The sequence below is a fragment of the Centroberyx gerrardi genome, chromosome 16 (assembly GCF_048128805.1).
Source record: "Centroberyx gerrardi isolate f3 chromosome 16, fCenGer3.hap1.cur.20231027, whole genome shotgun sequence".
In the NCBI taxonomy this organism is placed as follows: Eukaryota; Metazoa; Chordata; class Actinopteri; order Beryciformes; family Berycidae; genus Centroberyx; species Centroberyx gerrardi.
The window spans coordinates 3,124,410-3,151,053 of record NC_136012.1 but is presented as its reverse complement, the minus strand read 5'-3'; the positions used below and the strand labels follow the sequence as shown (position 1 = coordinate 3,151,053).

The following is a 26,644-nucleotide window of genomic DNA, read 5'->3' as shown; positions in this document are numbered from 1 at the left end:
AGTAATCACATTACAGTTACTGGCTTGGTAAAAATCGCGTTACTTGCGTTAAACACCGAATTTCAAAAGAATTATGCCACAAGGCATTGAATTAAAACAATCAATATTGTTAATACGCACATGCGTGCACAGACTGCAACAGCTGCTGTACTGTAGTGGGATGTAAACGAAATAGAAATGCAATGGCAGAGATTGCTGAATGCTTTGATAAGTGGAGATTTTTAATTTACGTCACGTAAAGATAAGAATATCACCGTGAAATGTAAGTTATGTCCATGTAAGTAATAATCAGGGAGTAATGAGTAAAGTAATCGCATTACAATTTTGTTCAGTTCAGTTCATAGTTATTAATTTCCCGAGGGCAATTTGGTTGCAGCAACATACAAGATTAGAAGTACAAGAAACAATAACACGGATATACTTAAAAACCCCACATCGACATACATAAAGAAATGCAAAAACATGCAGAGAGTTTCCTCAGAATTTCATGACCCCTATGTTGAGTGTGTATTGAGCAGGTTGATGAGAGAGAGAGAGTAAGGAGTAATTGGTAATGGATTACTTTTTCAGAGTACCTTCCTCAACACTGATCACAGCATAATGTGCCAATATGGGTGTAACATGGGACACTTTCCAGCAGTGGTAATGAATGGAACTCTAGGTCCAGCTGTCCAAACAGCAGGTTGGGTAATTCATGCACCCTGGTTTCCAATGGTACAAAGGTGTCCCACAGATAACTGGCCAAACATAGACAACGTGACGTCATGCTGAGATATTTCCAGTGCAGCTGCAATGGACTTTGATAGCAGAAAACTTTCAGCTATCTAAAGCATCAACAGTAAATGTCAGGTTTTGGTGTCAACCCCTCAATCAATCAATCAATCAATCAATCAATCAATCAATCAATCAATCAATCAACCAATCAATCAATCAATAAATTTTTCAATCAAGGCTGTTTACATGATTCCATCAAGTGACACCTCCCCAAATACATTTACATATGTTTTACATATGTGGTTATTAAAAGTATTCAAATGAAATAAAAAAAAATAACATGAGCTATGCCACCAACTACACATGAGCAACTTGATCACACTTAAAGAAATGTGATGGTGTTTACATGTTCTGACTGGTTTCCATCAATGCCAGTAGAATCAGAGAATAACACATATGTTACTGCGATTACTCTCACTCCATCTAAGAGTATAATCGCACTAACATAATCAGAGTATGGCGTTTCCATGGGTCCTGCCTTAGTCGCATTATTGTCTTAGGGCGTGTTCACCCCATGTTTGGAGCGGTACTGTTTTCTCCTTTAGTTTGGTTTGTTTGGCCAGGTGAGAACAATGCCATTCAAACTTGGGTGGCACCAAATAATGGCACCGAGACGCCTGGAAATGTCTCGGTGCTACCAACTACAGGAAAAGACTCAAAAACACAAGGGTTTATGGGTTTAAGGAGAAGAATGTTGACATCTGATAGCCAGCAGGTCCTCATGCTTGCAAAATGAAGTCTGGACTGATGCTCAAAGTGCACAGACAATTCCATCAGGCTCAGCTAGTTACAGGGGCTGGAATCAGATTTGTTTTGACCCCCTCCCAGCCACCAACATGTCTAACCTTGCAGGATGACAGGTCACCAAAACTCTGTCCAATAAACAAACTACTTATGAGTCCATGTGACTTTTGTTTACAAGCCCTGGTTTGATTGTAATTAGGCAGTGTGAACCTAAACACACCAAATACAAAAATGCAACAACGTCAACTTTTCCACTTTGGTTTGGACCAAAGAAAACAAACTGTAGTCGTCGCACCCTTATTTGCATTACAATCACGTTTTTTGGTGTGCATGTACGTGGCCATTCTCTCACAGCTGGAAATGGATCAAGTGTTTGCTGCTGAATAGCTCAGGGATCATGTCAGTGTACAGGCACAGAGAAACTCAGTGTTACGGCCACAAAAGCCTTCTGTGATCAGTGACAGAGCCGCCAGGAATATATTGTGTAGAATTGGGCATCATGTTGCAAGCACATTTCCCTGTTGGGACAATAAAGGTACTGACCTGACCTGGATTGAACTGTTGGCGTCATTTGTATCATGTGACACATTTGGTGAGACGTGTGTGTGGGCATGCGCTGGACTTGACAACGATTTCGGGAAAACCAACCCTGGAATGCTCGTTAACACTGGCCACCATCCCAGTTTCTGTTCCTCTTGGAGGTCAGTACACTCTATTAATACAAGATGTCCCTGCGACAGCAACACCACAGTGCGTGTATTTTGCATAGTCGTAGTGTACTGGTCAAAAATGTTTCTCCTACAGGCTCCTCCACCCTCTGTCCTCCATATCTTACATAGGGACAGCAAACTTTTAAACATAACGTGTACATGGTCCTTCAGTTTTTAATATTTGAACTCTTTTGCATGTAGAAGACTTTTTAAAAGGTCTTGGGTGTATGGTTCTATCTTGAAACCTTTATGTTCAATCTTGAAATTAATAGATAAATAAAAGTTTTTCCTTGTATGCATGGAGGGTCTAAGGCTGGTGGTCCCGGGAGGGTTAGACTATGTAGATTAGGTAGGCTGTTATGTCTTGCTATAATCTGTTTTTGAGTGTCTTGCTCTTCCTGATGTTTGTCATTCTGTTCTATGGTTGATTGTTGTTCTTCTGGTTGTAGAGGCTCTTTCTCTGTACAGTCCTTTGAGACATGCTTGTGATAAAGGGCTATAGAAATAAACAACTTGAACTTGAACAACCTGGATTAGCTCATTTGAGGCAGTTGTTTAAGTAACACTCAGCTTATGCTTCGGTACAGCGTGCAAGTGCGGTCTGATCCGAGAAATGAAGGGATACGTAGGTGAACGTGACATGGCTGAAATGCCCCAGGAATCAGTTTAAACCAATCTGCCTGAAATCTTGCCTGAAATCTATGTATTGGCAGTTTTGGTGTTGTTCATTTTAAAGCATAACATAAATTAGCATAGGGCAACGGTTAAACAGCTTTATATTATGATAAAGTGTCCAAATGAGAGCTGTTGTAGTGCTGGAACAAAAACTGAGTCCAAAACTGAGGTAAAACCTAAAGTCATCTCCAAATAGCCCTGCTAAAAAAAAAGGCATTGGGGAAACAGTGTTGTGTACATCTGTATATTCCAAGCACAGTATTCTTAAATGCCCATCCCCTTCCCTAGCTTCCTTTGCAAGGGAACTCCTAATTAAACCTCTGTCTAAATCTCATTGAAGTATGGGTTAGTATCAGGAAAATACATGAGGGAAAGGGGAGAGGTGGTAATGTTAGACACGCCCGGAAGTAGGTGAGTTGACAGTCAGGCTTTGAAAACAGGTTAGGGGATTGCAACCCTCCACATTGCGTCATCATTACCTCGCTCTGAAGGAACAAAACACCTCACCACTGTAAATCACGGCTAGTTTAAGAGGAGGACCAAAGCAGACGGATAATTAAAAGACTTGACGGAGACAGGGGGAGGGAGGGAGGGAGGGGAAAAAGGAAAGATAGGAGGAGACAGAAAGGGAGACAAATAAAGAAAAGAAGGGACATAGGGAAATGAGAAAAAAACTTTTGGATCATGAGTGAAGTGGTTGGAGAGGAGAGCAACAGGCACTCTGGGCTTTACAGTGAGAGATTAGTGAGCGGGGCATGAATGAAAATAAGCAAGGCAGGCAGACAGAAAAAAAGAGAGAGAAAGAGAGACTGAATCTAAGAGGTCATTTCTCCCTGGGATTTGGTTCCAGTGAAGTTTTGTAACTCAGCTTAGCACCATTCACATAGGCTGAATAAGTTAAGGCTAGACCAGAGGGACAGCTCTCAGTCCATCCAAAAGAGTGTGTGTGTATTAGGCCATATAAAAAAAAAATGACCAGGTCTGCATCCACTCTTGGAGATGGAGTCGCAGCAAATGGACAAAAGGCTTTGTCCCAAAAGTCCCAAAACGGGACTCAGCCGGAGCCCAACGGGAAACTCCAGGACGCCGACGGTCCGACCGAGAAGGTGGAACTGCGGAAGAAGGTGACCCTGCTCCGAGGGATCTCCATCATCATCGGGACCATCATCGGAGCCGGGATCTTCATTTCTCCCAAGGGGATCCTGAAGAACTCGGGCAGCGTGGGGATGTCGCTGGTGGTCTGGATCGCTTGCGGCGTGCTGTCGCTGTTCGGTGAGTCGATGAGCGGGGCGCATTCGGTAGACGCCAAAGCAATCTGTCCAGCTTTGAGGGTAGCTGCCATGAAAGAAGAAGAAAGTGATGGAAACAAAAGTAACAGGACAGAAAAGAAAGAATGGCAGGGAAGTTATGCAGAGTTAAGTGGCTGCTGCTGGAGTTTGAATTTACTTTAATTAATATTAAATAATAATATTAAAATTAATTTATTGTCTATTCACTGCTGAGCTAAAATGTGAGAAAAAATGAGGAAAATGGGAGATAGAGCAGGTTTGTTTGCTTAGAGGACAGCATTGCTTCTTGTGTGACAAGTGTACAATAAGATGATAGTTCAGGGAAATGCGAAATGCTTTGAGGACATTCTAGGGAAATGTAAATATTTGCATTGTCATGCTTACTCAGTAAGCATTGTCATGCTTACTCAGAAAACAGTGAAGACAGTTGCATTGCACACAAGCCACCTCCACAACTGAGCATGCATTTTAGTTTATCATAGTAGATGTTGTAAATGCATTCCAAATAGTACAAAAATGTTTTACATAGTGGGATCGATTGCTGCCAGGCTGGGTAGACTGGTTTCCACAGAGTTTCTTCAGGCATGCAGAGGCATGATGCAAATTCAAAATAGCTGGAGAGAACAAACTAATTGCAAGAGTACTCTGACATCAAAATGACTGACAAAGTGACAGTGTTCAGTGATCCAAGACAAACAATCTTACTAACAGGCTTGATAAATCCTAACTCTGAGTCACATTTCCCTGCTTATCATATTTGTGTTGGTAGCAGTTCATGTACAGTACTGTCATACACTCTTTATCCTGAACGGTGTGCTTTCATGCCATCAGTAGCTGCGGTTACACGAGTGATATTTTTTCATTCTGAATTGATGAATAATTTTATAATAAAGACAAGTTCGCCGTCCGTTGATTCAGTGGTTTCTTTAATGATACATGCATGGAGAGAAGCACATCATAGCAAAGGGAATGGTGCAGTTCTCTAACCAGGCTTATGTCTCCTAGGACAAGGACAGCCACCTGCAAGCCTACCCCCCCTAGACAAAGCATCGTCTCATGAGCCTAACACTGTCGTATTTGTACGGCTGTTGTATCAGTGGGTCTAAGAAACAATAGTATCTTTTCTATGTATGACAGTCATAAACCCTCACATGGAAGCACATGATAATCAATACATTGGAACATACAAAGATTTTCTCTACATGAATGAAATCATTCAGATTGAAGATTCCCACGCAAGTGTTTACATGAGCGCTAAATAAAATGAACGCATAAGGTGTACATTTACATGCTCCACCGAATCCATTCTTTCTTTCCAATTCTTCCTGATGAAGCAACACTTTCATCAGAACATACGACTCCAACAGTTATTAAACAGGAGAAGGCGAGTGCAGGTCGAGCTTTACCACAGCTGCCACTTATCAAAATGTTTCTAACAAAAAGGTTGTGTCAGCAACAGACCGGGCCATAGAGTTACATGTTGCATGTAGTGTGTGTCGTGTGACTAGTATCCCATTCCGAGCGCAGCCCACTTTTGTTTGGCACCCGCCATGATTCTGATTCTGGAAACTAGTAAACGTCACTGATGTCACTTACCTCAAAAGTGTGAGCATGTGCAGAAAAAGTGTATATATTCCAACCCATGTGATTGGAATGAGCGTTTACATGACAAATTTGTATCCATTGAACTGATTATGAAAGGTTTATACCACTTCTTTTAAACAGAATGAAATGTAATTTGCCTCATTTACATGAGGCTATTCTGATTATTAGTGGAATAAAAGGCTCCATGTAAACACATGTGCTAGTGTCTTACAGATGTCCAACAACACTATTAGGGCCCTTCTTTTTGTAACTGACAGCTAATTGTCTCCCATGTGTAGAAAACATTTCAGGAAATTTGAGAGGAAGCCCATCAATTGAAAATGTATTGTTAGAAAAATTGTCTTTGCTTTGTCATGCTCTGTCTTATTTGTAAATTTTGTCTTCTCTTATCAAAATCTGTAATATAATTTAAATTTATAAAGAAAATGTACTGTTAAATGTCAAAAATGTGTGGGTGTTAACAACCAGTTTTTGTCATTTTTTGTCAAAACGGTTGTTCTTTTGGAGGGCACTGACAATGTGCAATGTCAGTCCAATCATTTGGCCAAAATACCTTCAAGGTTAGGTTGACAATTGAATGAAGCCAGCCTGTTGAGACTGGATCTGTGGTTGTAGAAATTGGAAGTCAGCCTACTACTACATTATTAGCCAAGACAAGTCTCGCAAGTTTTGCGAGACTTGCGAGAGAATCCAAATGAGAACCATTGTAATGCTGGAACAGAAACTGGGTCCAAAACTGAGGCAGATTGAACCAAAACCCAAAGTCATCTCCAAATAGCACTGCTAAAAAAGGCATTTGGAAAACAAACTGAGGCAGATTGAACCAAAACCCAAAGTCATTTCCAAATAGCACTGCTAAAAAAGGCATTTGGGAAACAGCGCTGTGCACATCTGTATATTATAATGGATATTACTCAAGTGCATATCTTAAAGCCTTTTGTTCACTGTAATGAAAGGTCCAAGCACTTCATCCTTAAATACCCATCCTTAACCCCTTCCCTACCTTCCTTTGCTCCTGTGCACTGAACTTCTAATTAAACTTCTGCCTATCTAAATTCTTAAACTATGGGGTGAGATCCGAAAAGGCTCCAGAGTAATATATTTTGATGAATGTGGGGCCCAAAGAAGGAGACTTGATTTCTATAGGTCCAGCTGAGACAGTTTATGAGCCCCTGGTCTAATGTCCTGTGCAACTTGTTTCTGAGCCAAAGCCAATCCATCACCTGTGTCATTCCAGGAGCCCTATCTTATGCTGAGCTGGGGACTTGTATTAAGAAGTCTGGCGGACATTACACCTATATACTGGAAGCCTTTGGACCTCAGATGGCCTTCATAAGACTATGGGCTGACCTCATTGCTATAAGGTAACATGGGCCTGGTCTATCGAAGTTTTGTGAAATGAGCATGATGTCTTGAAATGCAAATACTGTGTTCAAAAAGTGAGAGAAAACTGTTTTCTGACTAGAAATAGGAAGTAGTTTGACATTGAAATAGCACAGTGGAAAGTAAGGGTGTGGAGGTCAGGGGATGGATGAGCGGAGAAATTTACCTTCAATTCCGACAACCCGGGTCCAATTCCCAACCCATGCCGTAAAGTTTTCCGCTGAGTGAAGTTTTCATTTTTAGTGAAAGTTTTTCGTATTTAAAGGGAAAGCAAACACAGACTACTTTTGACATCTACTGGTTAAAAAAGCACACTATTGCAATTGCAATCTGCTATTGGCTAATCTTGGTTGCTATTGGCTGATCCATGACAAACGACAAAACAGGTAACCTACATCAGTGGTTCTCAACATGGGGTCCGGGGACTACCAGGGGTCCTTGAGGGGGTTCCAGGGGATCCCCAGGACATTATTTCATTTACAAGAAGTTAACACAATTAGAGAATGTAGAAGAATAACTATTTTGGTCATAGTTTCACTGTTATCTCTCTACCTACAATACAGATAGTCATGGAATTCTGGACAGATTTGGGTCCGAGAGACAAAACCTCATCAAATGGGGGTCTGTGGCCCTAATGTGTACAAAATTAGGGGTCCTTGATATGAAAAAGGTTGAGAATCACTGACCTACATCACAGGTAACTGAGATCAGCCAATAGCAGATTGCAATTGCAATAGCATGCTTTTAAGCAGTAGATCAGGTCAGTCCAACCTGAAAAGTGTTTCGTTTCCCTTTAACCATGACCAAACCTTCTCCTAACCTTCACCAAAGTTGTTTTAGTTGCCTAAACTTAACGCTAACTTTAACCCTATCCCTAAACTTAACTGTTAGCTAACCTTTTCACCTGACGAACACGTGAACATGGCGTCTCCAATTTGTGCTCTTGTCACATAATCCTTTTGTCGTAGAGGAACATAATCTTCACATTATTCCTGTCCACAACACATAATCTGCATTTCAGAGTTTGTGCTCATTTCACAACATTTAATGAGACTGTGTTGGGTAACGCATGACACCAAAACAGCCAAATAAAAGGCACTGGCTCGCTTAAGCCCTTGTGAAGTTGCATAGTGAGTTTAGTTTAGACCAGCGAAGTGAGAAAATGCTCAGTGAGCCTGGCAGCTGTGTGTACACAGCCGAGGCAAGGTAGTATAAACAGTCTAGTGGCTATCCTCAGCTGCCCAATTCCATGCTTGCCTCAGGCTACCAGGACTCAATGGAAACCATGGGAAAATGAACAGAGACAGAGGGAGGGTGAGAGAGAATGAAAACAGAGAGAGAGAGAGACAAAGCGAGATATCCCCGGCTGCAGCAGCTCAGTGGCTGCGGTGGGAAATGAAGAGGGAAATACTGATGAGCCGTAGATGAGCCCTCGGTACCAGCCAACCTTATTTGATTCTTATCGGAGCCAAGCCTATAGAAAACCGGTCCACTCCGCTCCTCATGAGGATGTGATTACGGGTAGAGTTTGTCTAGGATGCTGCCCATCAGATATTACACATACACTCATATCTACTGAATAACTGCCTAATACCTGAGTCAATAGAACTTACATGGAGATATATGAGAGTCGGAATGGCCAATCAGAGTGGGGTAATGCTAGGCTGGAGGTTAGAGAAGTGGCTGGAGGATTGCCAGGTTGAATCCCTGGACCTGCTGGGAAAATCAGGGTTCATGCCCCGGATAAAAGGGTTTTAGAGGACAGTGGAAATGTATTTGGATTACTGAGTTACTTAGTTATTGCTAGATTCATCCCAAGAACAATTCATCCCAATGTAGAGAATGTAATTGCAATAGTGTTATTACCATCATCCACAACAATTATAATTTATTTCTAAACTAGTCCATACCCGGGGATGCGCGCGCCACAACTACGTGCAGACTTCCGGGGATGTGCGCGCCACAACTCCGCGCAGACTTGCCAAAAATGCGCATAAACAGCGTAAATTTGGGAAAATGAAAAAATCGGCTTCGTCAGTCCCTGCCTATGACAATGCTCAATGCCCATGTGCAGTTTCAGATTGATTGGCCAACCCGTTGAGGAGCAAAATGGATGCAGACAGACAGACAGACGGACAGAGTTTTCCTCATTTAATAGTAGGATGTATACATGTAATGTAATGTATTACGTGTTCATAATCTCACAATCTTAATGCATTTTGCCTTCAAACAGGTTTTTGAGTAATTCAATCAGCTATTTTTTCAAAATTATCTGTGTTCTATTGTGCGTTTCACAGTAAATAGAATGAACGACAGTAACCATTTTATATCATTTGGTTGCTGTGATTTTTGTGTTTTACTCCGGGGGGAAAAGGAACATGCACATATACAAACATACATGTATACAAATGCATGCACATGGACACATAGCGCCATGAAAAAAGTAGGCCTATTCACCCATTTGATTTTCTGTATTTTATGTGCATTTTTACATTGAATTTGCTCTGATCTTTTTGTGGGTTTATACTATGGAGGGAGTGTAAGAGTGCTTCTCACATTTGTTTAGTATGCAATAGGTAATCATATGCAAATTTAAATCTTTAGGTTATTAGGGGGCTTTAGGTTTATTTATTTGTTTATTTAACAGGGGAAATTCAATTTGACATTTAGGGTTTCTAGCTGAAGCTAATTTGTGACCCCTGTCCCTGGTTAGACTTTTGACATAATTTCATATAACTAATATAATGTAAATGTAACTAATGCAATATCAAATAATATAATATTAATGACATAGTTATATTACATTTATTACAAATACATAAAATGTCATGAGTACAGTATTAAAATATGGAAAAATATAAAACATATGATAAAATACAGTCACAACATATGATTATTATTGGTAATATTATTATTATTATTATTATTGTTATTATTACTTAACATTATTGATATTAACATTATATTGTTATTTTATCATATGAATTACTATTATTTTATATATTTGTAATAATCACAACTATACTACTGGACATATACTGTTTGTGTGTGTATCTATATTTCTTCTCGTGTGTGTCCTGCAGGCCTGCAGGGATGGCAGTGATCTCTCTTGCCTTTGGACAGTACATCCTGGAGCCTCTGTTCATGCCCTGTGGAATCCCCCCCATTGCTGTCAAACTGGCCACCGGCGTGGGCATAAGTACGTATACGACTAACTCTAACCCATATATCAGTTTGACAATGTATCAGGCCTATATTGGCTTTTTTGGGGGGGTTAAAAATCGCATATCAGCCAGTCAGTGTCGTCCACCTCCTAAAATTTGTTAGCTAGCTAACTAGCTTGCAGGCTAATTTAGCAAAGCAACCGATGTTAATGTTAGCATGTAACTACTTGCTACTAGTGGTGGAGGGGCTGATATGAAAATTTAAATGATGGCGGTCTTTCAACCAACGTCATTTCAACAGCTTATAGAGACATTATTAGAACGTATAGGAAATTTACTTGTAACAACCGCCCCAACTCCCACACACTTAGTAAAGAAAATATCATTAAAAGCTATGTTTTAAAGGACATTTCAAGCTAGATATGCAACTTCTACTGACAGCTTCAAATCGTATGCATTGCCTACTTAACCATGTTATGTATTCTACATTAGAACACAATAATATTCATATCAAGGCTTCCTCCTACTTTGTGAGTCAGTTCATCTAGCCACATCAAAAGCAACCAACCCCCTCCCTGTGGATAAAGACTGGAAAAAGAAAGAAGGGGTCCTAAAAATAGCCAAAAGTTCAGAGGATTGATGCATGGACAAACTGCTTTGCCACACAATGGGCACGCGTTTCATTTTCCACTATTGGTTAATACAGCTAGCAAATTCGACACCGGCTATCTCAATCGCATCAATTAGCATCAATCTTGTGAATATTGACTGCCAAGAGTAAAAAGTAGAAGGGATGGACAAGGAAAAATAGTTCTTAAATATAGCTGCATGCGGCAATTAACAATGATGGCAATGATATAGAACTCATTTGGACATAAAATCTCAAACAGTTCAGACTCATACAAGTCACTCTCCAACACTATTTGTCATTTGAGCACCTCAAGGTACAATGGAGGTAAACAACATTTGTTGTTTGAGTACTTTGTATGCACCACCAGGGACTCACATTGAACTCACAACCCTTGCCTCCGATGGCAGTTGAAATACACACTGAGCTAGTGAGGGAGTGACACCACTGTAGTGTTTCTCACAGTATGACTTCCCTTTAGAGATCTTTGGTGGTCTTAATGTCCAAGAATATCTTTTGCCACTGTTATCAGTAAATCTGCTTGAACAAAGGAGGCAGTGGAAAAACTTTACAATTAAATTTAACTCATTTTGTCAAACTGGTAGCCTGCAATATAATTTACTGTTAACTCATTTGCATCTGTCTACTGCAAACATAGGGAGAAAATACAAATTCTACACAGAACATGTTGGGGCAGAGATTCCAACCCATAACCCGCAACAACCATTGCAAAGTGTGGAAACAAAGCAAAGGGACAAGTTTTGAGACAGTCACCTATGTTGAAAGTTAACTGAATGGGACTAAGCCAGTGTGTTATGACCATTTAAAGTTAGAATATTGCTATAGCGCCACCTATGGGCGAAATATCAGCAAATTTTGCATTTCACCTCAGAGTTGACCCGTTCACATGTGTACCAAATTTGTTTGAGGTAGCCCAACACGTTCCTGACTTACGGCAATTTTTGTATATTAGGCCCCGCCTACAAATTTTGAAAGCCAATTGTAGCAAAACAGTATGGAATATCAAAAAACTGCTACTAATAATGTCAGGTTATGGCTCAACGTCTTGTTGGCTTTTTTGGCCTTGGCGTAGGTTGAGCCAATGCTGGGAAGACAGTGATGGTTAGCTGACTAGATACTATGGTTAGGTAGCTAACAAGCTGACATTATCTAAACACAAAATTGATCATATGTATCAGTGATGAAATGATCAGTTCCCAGTCAAAAACAGCACAGAAATTCTACAGAATGTCTATGGAATTCTGTTGTAAGTTTAGAAACACAATGAGTTGCTGAGAGAGCTGAGGACCTCCAATACAGCCGCTAGAGGGTGTGTTACATCACCTGAAATCCCTTTATTGAAAGTAGAACTAAAGAACATTGCCTGAAAACATATACTGCAAAAGCCTCTATCTCTCTCTCCATAGCTTCAATCATGTACCTGAACAGTATGAGTGTGACCTGGTCAGCCAGGATTCAGATCTTCCTCACCTTCAGCAAGCTCCTGGCCATTGCCACCATCATAGTGCCTGGGATGTACCAGCTCTTCAAAGGTAAGACCCCTTCATCTTCACCATCACCACCACCATCATCATCATCATCATCATCATTGCTACCATAGCCCCTATCAGTACTATACGAGTACACATACCCCACAAAAACCCAGATATCTATTTTTTAGCATACTGTGGTTATATTTGTTTGTTCATAGGAACATTCCCGGACTTGGGTTAACATGGGTCACTTTGTCTCATACAACAACATGTCTTGTGAATATAACCTTTACCGTTTGACGTAAACCTTGTTGGTCAAAATACACAGCTGCTCACAGTGAGTAACGGCCAAAGCATTTCACAATGTCCTGCCTTTTGGGGGCCCTGGATCGCGCCCCATGGAGTCACTGGCCTCCCGACAGCTTTGGAATTCACTGAAGAATCTGGCTGTTTGTTTATAAAGCATTGCATGCAACGGTGCCAGAGTGTGTTTAATTTGAACTGTTCAATTGTAATCAATAAAACAACTACACAACATTCATCAATCATCATTTGTTGACACAAATATGTCAACGTTGTGTCACCGTAATGACTCAAGTAAACGCATCACAACTGGACTCGGCCCCGATTGGCTCTCCTCACTAAAGAATTCCCGAAATCCATCCGATCAGGCCAGTTTGCAGCATTACTTATTTGAATTAGAGGAGCTGGTGTTGTCGGCCAATCAGGATCCAGTATTGTGACTATTCTGCCTATGAGGACCTAGTCTTCAAATTCATTCAATTTAATTTCAATTCAACTTTTAACAGTTTGCAAATAGCATTTATTTGCAAAACTTCATGGAGAACATTATTCTTTTCCTGAGCCTTAGTGTATTTGAAAACAAAATAATGAAAAATGAATAATATGGGACCTTTAACATTATCCTTTAACACTAGGAAGGCCAACCTGCATAGTGATGGGTATTTTGAATATTTTAATTGAAATATCTTGACATTTACAAACTGTGCAGAAGTTTCCCTTTTTGACTTTTCCTAGAATCACTGTCCTTAGAAACTAGTGTTTGTGGATATTCAAAATCATACAAAGACAGGTGTGTATGATCGTTTTTGCAGTCTGTAAACTTAGCTTCTGAATTTAAAATTATAAATATCATTAAAATACTAATAAAATATCTCACACATTTATTTCTACACCTTTTTCCCTAGAATTAGTTATCCAGTGTTCCTGCTTTTAATTTAACTTAACTTTTAATTTGGATTGCAACAGTTTATGTTTAGCAGTCAGTCCTTTTAAATTTGGTTGAATTTATGCCTCTGGTAATGATGAAAACAAAATGACAAGTCAGTAAGGATGCATTTTATTTATTTAGCCTTATTTTTCCATTGGTAATTATGTTCTGAGCATGCTTGGATAGGCTCCAGCCCCCCCTCACCCTGACAAGGAATAAGTGGGTGAAGACAATGAATGAATGAAATGAATAATTATGTGCTCTTGCCCATGATTATCTTTTCTTTTCCCCACAGTGAAAGTTAGGCTAATGGCCCATAATTATGTTGATTTTTGAGCAAAGAGGTGCCATTGTCAAATTGTAACAGCCTTATTACAATTTCTATACCCACCACATACGCTGATACTGGCGTCCCTGCTGGTTATTATTATCTTTGTCGATAGAAATAAAGGGGCGAGAAGTCTCCCATGCAAACAATCTAATTTTAATTTTAAAGGCTAAAATATGGAACGAGAGCAGGTTTCGGTTCATGCTCGGTGTGGTCGACGCCCTGCGGGTCTTACTGCCCTGAATTCTGATATCCAACTGAGAGCTTCAAAAATAAGTCATTACAGTTGAAAATAGATTCATATGAACAGTAGATATTAAGCTTTTCAGTGACTATTGGTTACTGTCAAGGGCCCTTAAGGGACTGTCCCACTGTTCCACTGTTCCTAGACCAGTGATTCTCAAGCTTTTTCATATCAAGGACCCCTAATGCAGCACACATTAGGCCCGCGGACCTCATTTTGACCCAAATCTGAGAATATTTTTATTGTTAGATACGATTTATGTCCAGAATTCCATGACTATCTGTATTGTAGGTAGAGAGATCACAGTGAAACTAAGACCAAAAAAGTCTACATTTCTTCTACATTCTCTGATTTTGTTAACTTTAACAATTCATCAATTTGCTGGAGACCCCCTGGAACCCCCTCAAGGACCCTTGGGTGGTCCCCAGACCCCACGTTGAGAACCACTGCCCTAGACTGTAGAACAACCTTCATGAAAGTGTCAAGTTAACTGACTCCATTGGCATTTTAAAAAATCAATTAGAGATCCACTTTAACTCTGTGGCCTTTGTGTTTGACCTGCTTTTTGTGATGTGACTGGTCTTTTTTGTCTGTTTTAGCTCTGTTAACCATTTTCTTTTAACCTTGTGAAGCACTTTGCAGCAATGTGTTTTGTCTTTAAGGTGTAAAATAAAGTTCACTTGACTTGTAGTTGGTGACTAAAGTATGTGCCCCCTGTGATCCCCGCTCCAGATGTTCCAATGAGTATAAACTGAATTTGAAAGGAGTCTGGCTCAGCAGGTATTCTCTAGTATCAACCAAGAAACTGACATTGATTTGTTTTTTGTTTTTTTTTACCTCTTGCGCAACAGCCTCTTCCAAGAACAAAACAGGAAAATCGCCATTTGGCCCCTTTTGAAGCCGAATCGCCTTAGGCCAAACAATGATTGCTCTGAGTGTACAGACTCTTTGAGTGAACAACACGATGATGATAATTTTTTAATCTGTTTGTTCATTCTTTCATTCGCTCATCCATCACACATCATATCTTGGACACCACAAAACTTTGGGGGATGACGCATCAAATCGCACTCCACACAACGGTGTGAAGTAGGGATGGGACGATTTATTGAAATTCAATATATTGCGATACAAATATGTGACAATTGGACGAGGCAGGAAAATGAATCGCGATATTAGCTCCATTTTATTCTGCTGTAGTAATCACAAATGAGACGCTTGACCATCACAATTTCACAAGCTCTCCATCCAAATTATATTATTTGCACTTTGTAATGACATTTTAAAATTGTTGTTTACATTCTAGCTGCCAATGGCATCGCTAGAAAGATTTGTGGCTCAGAAATAAACATAATTCTACACAGTCATACTTTGGTGTCATTGAACTTTTATTTATGACATCATATCATGGTTGTATTGAATCGTGAACCACGTATCGAAGCGTATCATGAGATAAACATATCATTCGTGAAGCAACTCCGCCTCACAGTTAAAACGAAATTAAGGGCAGATTCTCTCCTTCAGCCTCCATCTTTTCTCTGTCCTTCTTCCAAAAAATAAAACACCTGAGCAAACAATTCAACTTGGATTTTCAGATGTTCACACCATCGATGGGATCAAAGCTAAAAGTTTGGCAGCTTGTCAGTTGCCAAGGCCCAAACGAACCTTCCTCTTTGGAAGCCAGACAGTGCACATGTACGCCTATCAAAACCAGAGCGATATTGGTTTCACTCTCATGAGCAAAAGCAACCAACAAAGAAAAAATGTACTGTAAGTCTCTTGATTAAAGATTGAAATGGATTTCATCTGAGACTTATTTAATCTTGGCCTTAGCTTATGTCTAAGTTGCAGGATCTATGTCTCCATGCTCATAAGGCAGAGTGGTGCCTCATTCATCTGTTTTATGGTTATGACTACTTTTATGATTATTGTGATGGCTATGATTGCTCGTTGTCTTGTGTGAGAAAGGTTTGCAGAGACCATTCGATCTGTCTTCACTCTGGACAAATTATGGGGCTTGAAACACTCAATAAGAAGGTAATGGGTGTCGTTGTTTGTGTGTGTGTGTGTGTGTGTGTGTGTGTGTTCGCAGGGGAGACCAAGAACTTTGAGAATGCCTTTGATATGAGCAATATTCAGTTGAGTGGTCTTCCTCTGGCCTTCTACTCAGGGATGTACGCTTACGCTGGGTGGTAGGTATGGTCCTCACACACACACACACACACACACACATGCATGCATGCATACAGGAATAGTCATGAAACATTCATCTTAAAGTGGTCTCTTAAAGTTCGTTGCTTAGCATTTCATGTCTTCAGCGCATATCCGTTATACATTATTCACCATTTGTTAGTCACTGGAGCTATTGAGAATAATTTCAACACTTTCCTTTTCCAGGTTCTATCTGAACTTTCTGACAGAGGAGGTACATAATCCTGAGAGGTGAGTTTACCCCATGGTGCATAAAGATGGTTGCCTCCTGGTTTAGCACTAGAGATACACTATCAATATTGGCTATCAATATTAGCAGAGGTGGGGACTCGAGTCACATGACTTTACAAGTAACTAATAACTTGACTTGATGCATGAAGAGCAGACTTGAGACTTGACTTGACTTGGGTTCTGGTGACTTGGGACTTGACTCTGACTTGTACTTTGATGACTTGAAAAGGTTTCTAAAGTCTTGACTTGAGATCTTGTGTTTGTGTAAATGACTTAGATTGAAAGTGATGAGATTTGTTCCAGCAGACGACTGAATTTAAATTCTGTTTTCTGAATTTCTATGGAATGATTGAATTTATTGAAGTTGAAACTGATTATAGAAATCAAACTCATGATGCTCTTACCAAGTTTTTATCCTATTAAAACCATATTGCATTGAAAAGTCCTAGATATTTAGTTTTCTTTAAGATATTAAATTGATACTGGACTCTTGATTTGCTCTGACTTGACTTGCTGTTCTACATTTAGACTTGAGACTTGACATTTATGACGGACTTGACTTGGACTTGAAATGGTAATCTACATTTAGACTTGAGACTTGACTTGAGACTTGTGCCTCAAGACTTGAGACTGACTTGGGACTCGAGTGAAGTTGACTTGGTCGCACCTCTGGATATTAGGCTAAATCAGCAGCCTGGTCTCCCGAGATTTCGTGAAATGAGCGTGTTGAGACTCATTTTATTGCAACCATTTGGTGTGACACATTGATTAACGTTTTGAACACTTTCAGGGGAAACTGTATAACTACCTATCTCATAGCCGTACCAGATTCATGAGGGATTACAATCCATATCATAACGTATTATAAACTGTGCTCTGCTATCTCTGTGCATCTCTTAGAGGTTGGTAAACCAAAGCAGATCTTCATCACTTTTGGATGATCGACTTATGAAACTCGTTGCTGCAGTGGTTGTATAGTTGATGCCAGCAACAGTATGGCCTCCTACAGTTCTATTTCCAGGAAGAAAGTAGAGAATAAGAGAAGGAAGGAGGCAGGGGGCAGAGAGGAAACGAGGTGGAGGTGAGGGAGCCATTAAAGTTAATGACAGTCTACTGCCTCTCTCTTATTATCACCCCTCAGGACAGTGCCGTTGGCTATCTGTATCTCCATGGCGATCGTGACTATCTGCTATGTGCTGTCCAACGTGGCGTACTACACCGTGATGTCGGCGGAGGAGCTCCTGGCCTCGGAGGCGGTTGCCGTGGTAACTAACACAGCATGGATGGGTGAACTTGTAGCCCGGTTTCCACTATGTGGTCCAAACCGGGGCGAGTTAGGGCTGGCTCTTGATTTGTGCTACTCCACTTCTCCGCAACTTTTCAGCAGGGGTGGAAAAAGTATTAAAATATTGTACTCAAGTAGAAGTAGACATGCTGTTTATTTGCTGAAATTTTACTTGAGTAGTAGTAAAATTACTGGTGTAAAAATCTGTGTACTAGTATAAAATCTAAGTACTAGGTATTAACCAGGTAAATACATGGTAAGTAGGGATGGGACGACAACAAAGTCTGACTGTGCAGAATTATGTTTATTTCTGAGCCACAAATCTTTCTAGCGATGGCATTGGCTCACTAGAATGTAAACAACAATTTAAAAATGTCATTACAAACAGCAAATTATATAATTTGGATTCTTGTGAAATTGTGATGGTCAAGCCGTCTCATTTGTGATTACTACAGCAGAATCAAATGGAGCTAATATCGCGATTCATTTTTCTGCCCCACAATACGTATTGTCACATTTTTGTATTTGTGAATTTTGATATATCGTCCCATCCCTAATACTAAGTAAATCATTCCAATTTACTCCGTAAGGAACCTGAAACTGGACTTTGAAAGGAGGCATTATTTTCTCCCATGGTATTACCAGATTCTTACCATATACCACCAAAACTAGTTGTACACAGACCTACACTAACATCAAAAGTATCATCCTATCATAAAACCATTTGATCTAAAGGCTTCTGCTTAAATGCTTGAAATGTGTTTCTTAGACAAATATAAATAGTGAAGTTGATCCTATGTATGAATTTCTTTCCAAAGCCTTTGCTTCCATCAAGGCAAAGGGTGGCTACTTTAAAGAATCTAAAATATAAGATAGTTTTGATTTGTTGAACACTTTTTTGGTCACTGCATAATTCCATTTGTGTTATTTCATAGTTTTGATGTCTTTACTATCAGTCTAAAATGTGAAAAAATAGTAAAAATAAGGAAAAATGCATGTGTCCAAACTTTTGACTGGAAGTGTATATGTTTCAAGAAACAGATAATACTTTTTGATCTTGAATTACTCAATATTTGAGGTTGGCCCCTTGGCAAGCCTGAGCAGTGAAAAAGTGTCTGCTACTTGAAACCATTCCACTGAGGTCTCACCTCTCATCTAGCAGTGATGTTTACACCTAATGCGGGCCCTATCATTGCCTTCCTGCACTTAACGTGTCATCATTAGCGGACGCTCTCTGACATCTCGGCTTCCCGGCAAACCGCTAATGCAATTCTGCCAGCCCAGCCCCGTTAATGCTAATCACATCACACGTATCCCCTAATAACAGCCACCTTTTTGCTTGTTAGGCGGTGGACTGCTACCCGCGCTACTGGAAGCAGATCGCTTGGGAAGACTCATTCACTAAAAAGATCCCTGATCGGATAACAGCTTTTTTCTAATGCGGTTAGCTTTATTGCACTGTACACCGTGAGTGATAGAAGCTGCTTTAAGGAAGGTGTTAAGAGCATTTATCTGTTCTTAAGAGGATGTGAGGGGATGGGAGAGCTGCACTCCGTCCGTCTTAATGTGCTGAACTCTCACAGAACACGGACAAAAGTTAACATCGCAAACTTGATTTGAATTCTAAAACTTGGCTCCGTCTAGGAAAATGGCCAAAACTTCTGCTTGTTTTTGGGGGGTTAAACGCTGAACGCTAAACTGTGTTGGCGGATTGGGAGTATCTTGAAATGAACGATGCGTTTTTGTGCCAAGAGTGTTCTGGAAAGTTCAGAGTTTTGCAATGGTTGAGCAATGGTTGAGTCACTGGTATTGAGCTCTCCTACCAAAAAGTCACATGTGAAAACCCACATGTGCTTTTGGGACACATGTTGGGTTTTCATATGTGAACGTGAAATTTCCCATTGACATTTTAACCTGTGAATTGTCTCTTTGCTTGTGAAATGAAGTTTTCACATGTGAAATAAAAATTGACATATCTAATGGCAGGTGAAAATGTGAAAAAAAGTTCACACGTGGAAAAATACTCTTCATCTAGAACAGTGGTTCTCAACGTGGGGTCCGGGGACCACCAGGGGTCCTTGAGGGAGTTCCAGGGGTCCCCAGCAAATTGATGAATTGTTCTTCAGCATTATTTCATTTACAAGAAGAGTGTAGAAGAATGACTGTTTTGATCATAGTTTCTCTGTTATCTCTCTACCTACAGTACAGATAGTCATGGGATTCTGGACAAAATCATATCTGACAATAACAATATTCTCAGTTTTGGGTCCGAGAGACAAAATCTCATTGAATCGGGGTCTGTGGCCCTAATGTGGACTAAATTAGGGGTCCTTGATATGAAAAAGATTGAGAATCACTGGTCTAGAAATTGCATTTTTTTCATCTGAAGTAAAATCTGTCACGTGACATCAGAATAAAACGTGATTCACATGTGAAAACCAACATGTGTCCAGAAACCACATGTGCTTTGAATTCTCATGTGGGTATTCACATTACATACACTTTATCGACCTCCCACAGATATATTATAGTCACTCTGTGCTGCGGAACAGTAAAAAGCTCGCTTAATGCACTTTCAAAGTAAAGCGAAGAATGCTCTCTCTTGCCTACTCTCTCTCTCCCTCTCTCTCTTTTATAAGCTCCGTTCATTTTGCTTTCATCCCTCCGCCCCCGTATCTCGCAGACATTCGCCGAGAAGCTGATGGGGAAGTTCTCCATGGCCGTGCCGGTGTTCGTGGCCTTGTCCTGCTACGGCTCCATGAATGGCTGCCTCTTCGCCATCTCAAGGTAGAGCCTGCTGGCCTTGGTCTCACGCCTCCGTACCTCCGTTGAAACGATGACAAAACACCTTCCCTTTTATATTTATATATGTACACGGACGCTCAAGCAAGTTGGCATATTCACAGGCATTCAGCTTTTTACATTAGAAAATATTACTTTCACTCTCCATTACATGGAGAGTGAAAGTGAAATGTTGCTGGTATAAAGGCTGACAATACTGTATAATACCTGGAATGGCTGGAGAATGTGTAGGTCAGTGCTAAATGGTGCTGTATGACAGCGGTGGCCTTCGTGCTATACGTCATATTTTACTGAGGCTTCAAAGACATGTCTTGATATGAAAGTTTCCAGTTTAGACATTGCAGAACATTAGTGGAATGCAATACAGTTCAGCCTGTAATTGGTATATAAAAAAAACCCTGTATTTTCGGGGTCCACAATTTCCTAATAATTCCCTAGAAAGGAACTGTTCATTTCTTGGGAAGTTTTGTGGAAAGAACCATGAAATAATGTAGTAGTTCTATAGACAATGTAAGCAGTCTGTCGATAAGATACTGAACATTTCTAAAAGAATTTCCTGGAAAAAACAAAGCTATAAACTATTTATTGGAAAAATAATAGGCAGAGGTCAATTTGGTAACCCAAGTCATTATTCATATAAATATATAATATAGTTATTTGTTGAATTCCTTCCTCTAATTTCTAATTTTCTATATAACTACTACATCATTTCATGGTTCTGTCTTGGAAAAAACAGAAGAAATTAGAAGAACTTATTTCCCTTGTAATTAGTGCATCATGTCATGGTTCTTTCCAGGAAACTTCCTAAGAAATTAACAGTTCCTTTCTAGGAAATTATTAGGAAAATTGAGGACCCGGAAAATAAAGCATTACCGAAAGATCATCTGTTAATGCAGTACTTTCACGGTAGAGTAAATGTGAGACAGAATGTGAAAATTTGTTTCAGCCATACAACCAATCAATTCATCTTTCAATCAATTTTTCGGTGTAATTTGCATACATATTTCTTTTGTGTGTGTGTGTGTGTGTGTGTGTGTGTGTGTGGACCAGGATGTTCTACGTGGCATCGCGTGAAGGGCATCTCCCTGAAGTTTTGTCCATGATTCACGTCCGCAGACACACTCCACAAGCTGCTGTCCTTGTACTGGTCAGTGTCCTGCAACAACAAACACAACAACAGTTACCAATAAGGAGAATGCTAATGAGCTGTTAATTAGATGATAATGAGACGGCAAGAACTAACAACAGCAATCGTTAACAATAACAACAGCAATTGGCATTAACAATTAATAATGACAACAGTATTGTTGTTGTTGTTACTGATTCATCAATAATGACATGATCAGGCTGATACTGGCCTTTTATTAAAAATCAGATATCATCCAGTCAATGTGGTCCAGCCCTGTTATGATGGAGGTTCCTCCCTGAACACAGCTAGTCAATGTTTTTAGTATTATTCTTATTCTTATATCAGATGTCAGACTAGAGAAATCATTCCAGCATTAGTGTCTCATGATGGTCTAAATCAGTGATTCTCAACCTTTTTCATATCATATCATTTTTCATATACCTTAATTTAGTACACTTTAAGGCCACGGACCCCCATTTGATGAGATTTTGTCTCTCGGACCCAAATCTGAGAATATTTTTATTGTCAGATATGATTTTGTCCAGAATTCCATGACTATCTGTATTGTAGGTAGAGAGATAACAGAGAAACTATGATCAAAACAGTCATTCTTCTACATTCTCTAATTGTGTTAACTTCTTGTAAATGAAATAATGCTGAAGTTTAACACTTCATCAATTTGCCGTGGACCCCCTGGAACCCCCTCAAGGACCCCTGGTGGTCCCCGAACCCCACGTTGAGAACCACTGGCCTAAATGCTGCTTCAAAGGCTTTTCCACCCTGACAAGGCTAAAAACACTGAATAGCCTACTTGTGATGTTTGGGCATGAAAATGGTCAAATTTAAAGATATTGAATATCAGCGCAAAACCCCAGCTGCTGGCAACTTCAATCCAAATATATTGGTACTGATATAGGAATATGAATATCTACACAAGCCACAGCAATTACCATATCCGCGATAACTAACAACAATTACCTTTTTCTCATCTGGTCTGTGTGTGTGTGTGTGTGTGTGTGTGTGTGCGCGCGTGTGTGTACAGTACCCTATGACCATGCTCCAGCTGTTTGTGGGAGACATCTACAGCCTGTTAAACTTCATGAGCTTCCTGCGCTGGCTGTTCATCGGCGTGGCGGTGCTGGGATTAATGTACCTCCGATACACCCGGCCTGAGCTGCCCCGGCCCTTTAAGGTCAGCCTCCTCACACACACACACACACACACACACACACACACACAGCTAGAAGTCTTGCATCAGTATCCCACATCTATTCCTGCAGCTCCTCCTGTAGCTTGTTCTTATTCGCTGTGTTTCCATCCCACCGTCAAGCAACTATTAAAATGTCGCATAAAAATAAAATGTGAATTAGTGCATTTCCATCAGTTGGAGTGAAGGTAATAAGTAGACGGACAGAATGATGAATGTAGCTACGTAAAAAAACATTTAAAAAAATTGAAGTCTAGTTGGTCTTATGTACCAACTAGTGTTGACCATATTTCATGCTGTCCAGACACAGAAACAAAAAAATGCACTTAATAATTAATATATTAATGTACCAACTAATGGCTATACAATCACGTCAGGTGTCTTATACATGGGTGTGTACAACATTTCTGAGAGGTCGTGACTGAAAGTCCAAAGTCACTTTTGAACTTGTGTGTAATGAGACTGGAACATTTGTTGGGGCACTTGGTCATTATTTATTCGATAACTGTTTACAGTTATCGGATAAATAATGAGGGTTTACAGTTATCGAATAAATAATGACTGTAATAAATTACAGTTGCAATATTGCAGTTGCAGTATTTATCATTACGAAACTTAAAGTAGTAAAGTAAAAAACCTTTTGTCATATTGAGGCAATTTTATTCTAATAATTTGATACATTATAAAACTACTTGGATGGAAATCCAGATATTGAAATCTTATAAAGCAGAAATGAACAGGGGTATTTAAGATAAGTGTCTTTTACATGACTCATTGCCAAAATAGCCTTTATTAAAATTAGAGTAGTGTTAATTACAGTAAACAAATTAGCTACATTTAAGGCCTTTGAAAAGTATTAAAGTGTCTTAAATACAGTTATTAGAGTGCATTACAGTTATTTTTTCTACCATGAATGGTTTCTATGTGCTGCATGTCCACTCTTGGATTAATACAGAACAGGGTCAGTAGTACAATCTGCATCCTGTCTATTTGACTAAACACATTAGTCCTCATGGTCCTTAACATGCTTTTTCTTCGTATTATTATTTTTACGTTCAATCAGAAATAGACTGCTTTTGCTAGATTTGTTTCTTCATTTTGGTTTTTAAATTGATCTTAAATTAAATTCCAGGGAGCAAGTCTTAAATTCGTCTTTCTGACACCTGCAGATACCCTGAACTGGTATTCTGCAAAGCAATGCTCTCCATCAAGGAAGCTACAGTGCAATAAAAATCCCTCTGTTGTCCTACAAGCATGCAGTAATGCGTGTCTATGTAACAGTATACATGCATGAATAACAATAGCAGACGTGCGTTACTCTGACTGTCGTGTCCGTCCTGATCCTTTCTCCACAGGTGCCCCTCATCATCCCGGCTGTGTTTTGCCTCACGTGTTTCTTCATGGTCTTCCTGTCTCTGTACTCGGACCCGGTCAACACGGGCATCGGATTCGCCATTTCCCTCACCGGCATCCCGGCCTATTACCTCTTCATCGTCTTCGACCGCAGACCGAAGTGGCTACAGAAGGGTTTAGGTACTTCCATGCAGTTGTGTCATAACATGCTAGTAACACTGCCTCACTAGAAATGTTCAGATGATTGCATATTTTTATTCATGAACCTGACTTGCAGATCTTGCACGCTTGTCTGCACATTGGAACTCGATGTTGAGAATGAATGTGTGCATGGAAAGCAGATCATATTGTATATAACATTACATGTATGGATGTTGGTAAAAACAAAATTACCAATTACCATTATACACCACTTCTTTGTTGGGTCAGAAATAGTTGGCATTGTAGAGACAATGGCATGTTAAACATACCAAACCCCTTAATTTTATCCCTGAAATGTCCTTAATTTCTCATTCTCAAACATTAATTATCCATTAAAAATAACACAGCTTTAGAAAAGTAAGGTTAGTATTATGGGTTTTTATTCTTGGGTTGATTCATGGAGACACTAGAAATTAAGGGATTTTTCATGCGTTTTGTGAAGGTTTACAGGTTTATTAATGAGTTACTAATGGAAAGTTCCTGTCTCCCTGAATTTTACGTTAAATTAGAAAGTTAGTAGCCAAACATTAAGGGGTGTTTAAGGTGATTTTGATCGGGTCTCCTCCATTAATAACTCCCTTAACTCATTTTAAGGGGATTTTGCATGAATTAAGGGGTCAATTCATGTAAATGTAAGGTTATTTTAAGGGATTACTAGTTGCTTACTGTAGTCACTGTAAGGACAGCAAGTATAACAATTGTTTGGGACTAGAAAGCCACTTGATTGCTAGGTTGAACTGAGGTTTGTCCCATTTGTTGCTACCATTTCCCTTGCATAAAAATTTCACGTTAATAATGGAAAGCGAGCGATATCATTCCAGGCAAACCCTCAGGTAACAGCCTTAACCCTGGCAAAGCATTTTAATTTTGCAGCTGAAAATCATGCACACGTCTGCTAATAGTATCTTGTTTCTTGGTAAGCCGTTATATAAGCTGAAAAAGAAACTTGCGTGTTCCCAGGTTGTCAGCCTTGTAAATGCCATTCATAACTTCACCTTGGGCGATTTACTACCTGCACGTCGGGCATTTAGAATGCGACGCATCTCAGTCATTTTCTCTTGTGGGCGCATTGCGTAACACAATGTTACACCATACATCACATTAGACATGACAGCATTGTACGGCTTTCTTTCTGTCCTCAGATTCCTTCAACAGATGCTTGCAGATCCTCCTGGAGGTCATCCCTGCTGAGCACTAACACCACACACAGACTGGATCCCCTGCTCGGTCACTTCAGGTCACAGTCTTACATTGAGCCGAACTCCACCTCAGAAAGCAAACTGGTGTCTTTTTTTTATACTCTCAAGGTGTTTGACAATGCTTTTTGTGCCAGGGTTATTTGTCACAGCTAAATGTGAGTTTTTAATGTTTTTTTATGTTTTGTAAGTGTAAAAGTCATCATTGTTTTTGTGTGAACACTGCAATAATTTAAGTAAAATCATCAAATAACCACCTGGTCACCCAATTGTTCTCACCAACACACACTTCCCTCTCTGTGGACAAGACACATAAGGCTGTATTATGTAGTAGTGGATTTGTAACCTGGCCCAATAATACTATGTAGCTCAGTTCATTTTTGGGTGGCTCAGCCCATGTGCGCACATAGCAACCAGGTCTCATGAAATTTCATGAAATGAGTCCTAAAATGCAAATACATGAGTGAAAAAGAGTGAAAAAAATCTGTTTCTCCACCAGGAAAGGATTGGGGATCGGGTGGAGGAGACACGGCTAGAAACGGGAAACAGTTTGACATTGAAATAGCGCGTATAAGCAAAGTAAGGGTGTAGTGGGGTTGGGGGAATGGGCGGATACATTTACCTTCAACTCTTGACAATTCCCAAGTTTTCTACTGTGAGTGAAATTTAAATTTTTACCTGAAGTTTTTCTTATTTAACCATGACCAAAGCCTCTAACCTTAACTAAATTGTTGTAGTTTGCCTAAACCTAACCCTAGTTT

At 39.8% G+C, this 26,644-nt stretch overlaps 2 protein-coding genes across 2 annotated transcripts in view; both read left to right on the top strand.

Moving 5' to 3' along the window:
* Nucleotides 1-26,644, top strand: part of mgarpa (mitochondria localized glutamic acid rich protein a) — a 455,365-nt gene that overhangs the window by 186,687 nt on the left and 242,034 nt on the right. The gene's annotated exons all lie outside the window — the stretch shown is intronic.
* On the top strand, nt 3,591-26,030 carry slc7a11 (solute carrier family 7 member 11). The gene is made up of 12 exons (XM_071913594.2): nt 3,591-4,175; nt 7,035-7,161; nt 10,264-10,379; nt 12,400-12,525; nt 16,361-16,460; nt 16,666-16,710; nt 17,852-17,975; nt 20,679-20,782; nt 21,848-21,944; nt 22,969-23,118; nt 24,489-24,666; nt 25,830-26,030. Exons 1-12 carry the CDS (start codon nt 3,875-3,877, stop codon nt 25,883-25,885), a joined length of 1,524 nt encoding a protein of 507 aa, XP_071769695.1. The 5' UTR covers nt 3,591-3,874; the 3' UTR covers nt 25,886-26,030.